Genomic DNA, 6,135 nt, shown 5'->3' with positions numbered 1-6,135 from the left:
ATTTATGATTATGGATATGTGAAGCATGATTTGAATATATATATATATATGTTCATATGTTTATATTCTAATTCTGGGAAAATTATACATGTTTTACGGTGACGGGTTAGAGCGTTTGATAAATGAAATGATTTTGAAAAGCTTTGTTTTTGCCCACTCACACTTTCTGTTTTGCGCCTCTCCATGTTTTAGGTAGACCCATCTGTTGGTGGCATTTGAGGATTTCGGCAGTTTTGACAGAATAAAATATTCGTAGGATATCTTCTGGTATTTTATAACTAGTACTTGTCCTATTAGACTGCACCTAGACTTTCTATGATCTGATTAGGTGTATTTACACTTGTATCCCATTTCTAGCATTTTCTGCTTATTAGTGCACATTAGTAGCTTTCGATTTTTAATTATTCGTATATTTCTTATCCTTATCGCTTCCGCACTGTGCCCATGCTATGTCACCCTCACATGACGGCCAACATGCCCTGATTCGGGTCGAGGTGTCTCAGTTTGGTATCAGAGCCTAGGTTTAGCAGTCCTGTATATCTTGTGAATGATCTAATCATTATGATGTCTTATGCCAGAACTATGCCACCTCGTAAAGATCCATGTCACTCAGCTAAGCCTAGTTTCCCTGATATTACTCAGTTAGGGAAGGCTATAACTAATGCCATTCAGTTTTCGCTCCATCCTCCTTAAAGGACACCTCTTCAGACTGTGTATAACCTGAAGCTGAATCATTTCATGGGTAATGAAGGACATTAGGGAGCGGAGAAGTGGCTTAATCATGTCGAGAAGACTTTCCTTGTGATGCAGAGTCAGTGGAATCTTCCTCCTGATAGGTGGGTCGACGACTACCTGGTTTTTGGGTCCGGAGCTCGCATCCTGGTGGAGACAGGAGTCCTATCAGATGCCACCAGAGGTAGTAACCGATTGGAAGGTGTTTAAACAGTTGTTTCGGATATGGTTCATTCCCCCTAAGTATATTGATTGCAAGAAACAAGAGTTTACGCATCTGAAACAAGGAAAGATAACGGCAAATGAGTATTACAGGAGGTTCACTTATTTTTCTCGATATGATCCGGAGGTTGCTGCTAATCCGGTTGAGATGCTCTATCGTTTCAAGTTAGGTACTAAGAAGAAATGGCGTTCTATAGCAACATTGACCTCTTGTGCTACTTACCAGGAGTTTTATGAGGTTTTACTGCAAATTGAAGACTCAGAGAACATGCCCAGTGAAAGTGAAGATGAAGAAGAAAAGAACGGGAACCAGATGTGATATGATAAAGGTAAAGTTCAATCATCTAAGGAACCTCGTAAGACCTAGAGTTTTAAGAGAAGTGGTATCAGTTCCAGCTCTTCTAGTGGAGGTTTGAGCTCTCATGTGCAGAGGAGAGGTGGTAGATTTTCTGGAAGCCCGAGATTTCAGAGGCAGAAGGACTTTGGTGGTTCAAGTGGTTCAGGTGTTTCTTTATGCTGCAGGTGTAATAATAGGCATTACTAGGAGTGTAGGAGAGGCACAGTGCATGCTATACTTGTGGACAGATGGGGCATAAGGCTACTCATTGTCCTAAGAATCAGCAAAGGCCCCAACAGCCTTCCTTACCACCACATGCGCCGACCTAGCAAGCTTCAGGACCTAGTGGTTATGCTCAGACTGGTCGTAGAGGTGCTTATCATTATCAGGGCGATGTCATTCCTTATGCTACAGGGCAGTATCAGTACTCATAGGATCCTCATTTTCAGGGTGGTTACCCTCAGTATCAAGGAGGTTCTATGCCATATCAGCCACATTCAGCAAGTGGATCCCAGTGGTACCAGGGGACAACCCCAGCAGTTAGAGATTGCTGCTAACAGTGCAGGATCTTCAAGGCAGTCTGGTCAGCCGAGACAAGGACGAGGTATTCATGCTAGCAGAAGTCGTGGTGGACGACAACAGAATCAGAGACGCATCCATAATATGACACTGCAAGATGCTCAGAACAATCCTGATTTAATCATGGGTACGTTAAATATTCTTGGTCATTTTGCTAGAGTATTGATGGATTGTGGTGCTACGCATTCTGTTGTTTCTCATACATTTGCTCAAATGACACAACCTCGTCCTCCACCGCTAGGATATGATTTAGACTTTTCTATGCCTAGAGGGGAGAGATGTTATGTGGATCGGGTATATCCAGGATGTCCATTAATGGTGAAGGATGTTGTTATGCCAGCTAACCTTATTCCGTTAGACATTATTGATTTTGATGTGATTTTGGGCATTGATTGGTTGCACTACAATTGTGCCAAAATAGATTGTTATGGAAAGACAATCACATTCCATCGTCCTGGATTACCTGAAGTTACATTTGTAGGAGAGCCTAGCGGGGTGAGGCATGGTGTTATTTTTACCATGAAAGCCAAAATATTGTTGTTGAAAGGTTGTCAGGGATATTTGGCTCATGTGGTGTTGAATGATGATGCTCTTTGTAATGTGGAGGATGTGCGTGTGGTTAGGCATTTTCCGAATGTGTTCCCTGATCATTTGCCTGGATTACCGCCAGATAGAGATGTGGAGTTCACTATTGATTTGTTTCCAGGTACAGATCCTATATCTTTGACTCCATATAGAATGGCTCCTGCTGAATTAAGGGAATTCAAAGTTCTGTTGCAGGAATTGGTTGATAAGGGATTTATTCAACCTAGTACTTCACCTTGGGGAGCTCCAGTTTTATTTGTGAGGAAGAAAGACGGAACGTTGAAGCTATGCGTTGATTACAGGCAATTGAATCGAGTAACAATTAAAAATCGTTATCCATTACCGCGTATAGATGATTTGTTTGACCAACTCCGAGGTGCTTGTGTGTTCTCTAAGATTGACATGAGGTTTGGTTACTACCAGTTGAAGATTAGAAGTGAAGATGTCCCGAAAACAACATTCAGAACTTGATATGGCCATTATGAGTTTCTTGTGATGCCATTCGGGTTAACTAATGCACCAACAGCTTTCATGGATTTAATGAATCGAGTATTCCAGTCGTATTTGGACAGGTTTGTCATTGTTTTCATTGATGACATTCTGGTATACTCTAAGTCTATGGCTGAGCATGTTAGACATCTTAAATTGGTGTTAAAAAGTTTGAGGGAACACCAGTTATATGCTAAGTTTAGCAAATGCCAATTCTGGTTAGATCAAGTGGCATTTTTGGGACATGTTATATCAGCTCAAGGCATTCGAGTGGATTCTCAAAAAGTGGCAGCTGTGGAGAATTGGGAACAACCTCGAACCGTCACTGAGGTACAAAGTTTTCTTGGCCTTGCAAGCTATTATAGACGGTTTGTTAAGGATTTTTCAGTGATTGCTTTACCATTGACGAGGTTGTCCAGAAAGGATGTTAAGTTTGAGTAGGATGATAATTGTGAGTGAAGTTTTTAGCAGTTAAAGTATTATCTCACTCATGCACCTGTTTTTGCATTCCTAGATGATAGTGGTAATTTCGAGGTGTACAGTGATGCTTCTTTGAATGGTTTGGGTTGTGTGTTGATGCAACATGGTAGGGTGATTGCTTATGCTTCGAGACAATTGAAACCTCATGAGAAGAATTACCCTACTCATGATCTGGAGTTAGCGGCTATCATCTTTGCTTTGAAGATTTGAAGACATTATCTTTATGGGGAGAAATGTAAGATCTCCACAAATCATAAGAGTCTTCAGTATCTTTTTACTCAGAGAGATCTGAATCTTCGACAGCGGAGATAGATTGAGTTACTTAGTGATTATGATTGCACAATTGAGTATCACCCTGGTCGTGCCAATACTGTGGCGGATGCACTTAGTAGGAAGACTCCAGCTAGACTTAATGCCATCTATGATTGTCATGTGCCTCTCCTTGCAGATAGATTTGAGGTCCACTTGAGTGAAGTTAGGAGTGGAAGATCGAAAGGAAGCATTACTTGCTAATTTTCAAGTCAGGCCAATTTTAATTGATCGTGTGCTTGAAGCTCAGATGCATGATGAAGGGACCTAGGAAATAATTCAAGCAAGGAATCGGGGGAAGAAGAAAGATTACAGAATTCGAGAAACTGATGGCATGCTTGCAAGAGAACAAAATGTATGTGTCGAATAATGCAGAGTTAAAGAAAGAAATCCTTGATGAAGCACATATTTCGACATATGCAATGCATCTAGGAAGCACCAAGATGTATCATACCATTCGACCATTTTATTATTGGCCAAGTATGAAAAAGGAAATTACCGAGTATGTGAGTAGGTGTACCATTTGCCAACAGGTTAAAGCTGAAAGGAAGAAGCCGTTTGGGTTGATGCAGCCGCTTCCCGTTCCACAGTTGAAATGGGAAAATATTACTATGGATTTTGAGTACAAGCTTCCTCGTACACAGAATGGTTATGACGGCATTTAGATGATAGTTGATCGGCTCACTAAGTCAGCACACTTTATTCCAGTGAGGGAAAAATACTCATTAAGCTGATTACCTAAGTTGTTCATATCGAAAATTGTGAAGTACCATGGTGTTTCAGTTGATATTATCTCGGACCGGGATCCTAGATTTACTTCTAAGTTCTGGATATTATTACAGGAAGCTCTTGGTACGAGATTACTTTATAGTACGGCATATCTCCCTCAGACAAATGGACAATCTGAGAGGACTATTCAGACATTAGAAGATATGCTGAGATCTTCGGTGCTGCAATTTGGAAATGGTTGGCATAATTGTTTGGATTTGATGGAATTCGCCTACAACAACAGTTACCATTCAAGTATTGGTATGGCACCTTTTAAGGCACTCTATGGCAAGTCTTGTCGAACGCCATTATGCTGGTCAGAAGTTGGAGAAAGAGTTTTGGTGGGCCTGGAGATTGTGGATGAAACTACTCAGAATATTCAGGTAATTAAGTCTAACCTAAAAGCGGCCCAGGATCGACAAAAGAGCTTAGCAAACAGGCATGCCACTGACCGGGTGTATAAAGTAGGTGATTGGGTATTTCTGAAACTATCACCATGGAAAGGTGTTGTGCGGTTTTGAAAGAAAGGCAAACTGAGTCCTAAGTACATTGGACCATATATGATCACCAAGCGAGTCTGTGAGGTTACTTATAGACTTGAGTTGCCTCCAGAGTTGTTCAAAGTGCACGATGTTTTTCATGTATTTAGGCTTCGACATTATGTCTCAGATCCTTCTCATGTAATACCTCTTCAACCTTTGGAAATTAATTCGGATTTAACTTACGATGAGGAGCCAGTGACTATTTTGGATAGGAAGGATAAGGAGCTGAAGAATAAGACAGTGTGTTTTGGTGAAAGTATTATGGAGAAATCATTCAGTGGAAGAAGCTACTTGGGAGACAGAGGACTAGATGAGAGAGATGTATCCACGCTTGTTTTATGATTATTAGTGGATTGTATGATTGTATAAATTTCAAGGATGAAATTTTATAAGGTAGGTAGATTATCACAGGCCGTCCCGAAATATCTACTCTCGATGGTGTGAGATTACATATTTACCCTTAGACGTTTTGTGTGGTTATGTGGGTGAAGTTTTATTTGGACCAATTCAAAGATTTTCCTCAGTTTTTGGAACACTTAGGACTTAAAAGAGTTGTTTTGTGTATTGGAAGACCAAGTAGGACCAACAGACCCCCACACACTTACCTAACCTTTCTCCCATGCACTCTTTCTCCCTTTCGATTTTTCTGCAACGTTCGTACAAGTGTACGGACAAATCTTGAACCCTCTCTTTCAGACGTGAATCGGGCTTGTAGACACCATCATCATCTTCATCTCATCGTCACGATCCCATCCATACCATTTTTAGGACGTGAAAGCTTCAGGATCATGGGAACCAAGAACCCCGAATGGAGGTACTGTTCATGCACGCGTGAATGTGGAGTTTTTGGGAGATTTGAAGCTTATAAGAAGCTTAAGGACCTCTCCATGAAGCTCGGAGAAGAAAAATAGCATGATTTGGACGTCGGGAAGTCAAGATCGATGCCTTTGAAGTTTGGCCGGATTATCGAAGGTTCTTCGGCAAATTTCCGTGGATTTTAGGTCCCAAATCAGGTATAGTTGTGTTATACTCGTCCTAATAAGCTTCAAAGTGGTGCAAGTTTTACTAATTTTGGTTAAGTATTGGACAAGA

At 41.0% G+C, this 6,135-nt stretch overlaps 1 protein-coding gene across 1 annotated transcript; it reads left to right on the top strand.

The window, feature by feature from the left end:
* The first annotated feature begins 904 nt into the window (after positions 1-904).
* On the top strand, positions 905-5,385 carry LOC139190911 (uncharacterized). Its single transcript, XM_070811401.1, has 5 exons — positions 905-1,269; positions 1,540-2,862; positions 3,028-3,274; positions 4,576-4,884; positions 5,026-5,385. Exons 1-5 carry the CDS (start codon positions 905-907, stop codon positions 5,383-5,385), a joined length of 2,604 nt encoding a protein of 867 aa, XP_070667502.1.
* The last annotated feature ends 750 nt before the right edge of the window (positions 5,386-6,135 follow it).

This window comes from Malus domestica, chromosome 13 (assembly GCF_042453785.1).
Source record: "Malus domestica chromosome 13, GDT2T_hap1".
NCBI classification, from domain to species: Eukaryota; Viridiplantae; Streptophyta; class Magnoliopsida; order Rosales; family Rosaceae; genus Malus; species Malus domestica.
Note: the sequence above shows the minus strand (reverse complement) of the source record. Positions and strands in the feature narration are given on the sequence as shown.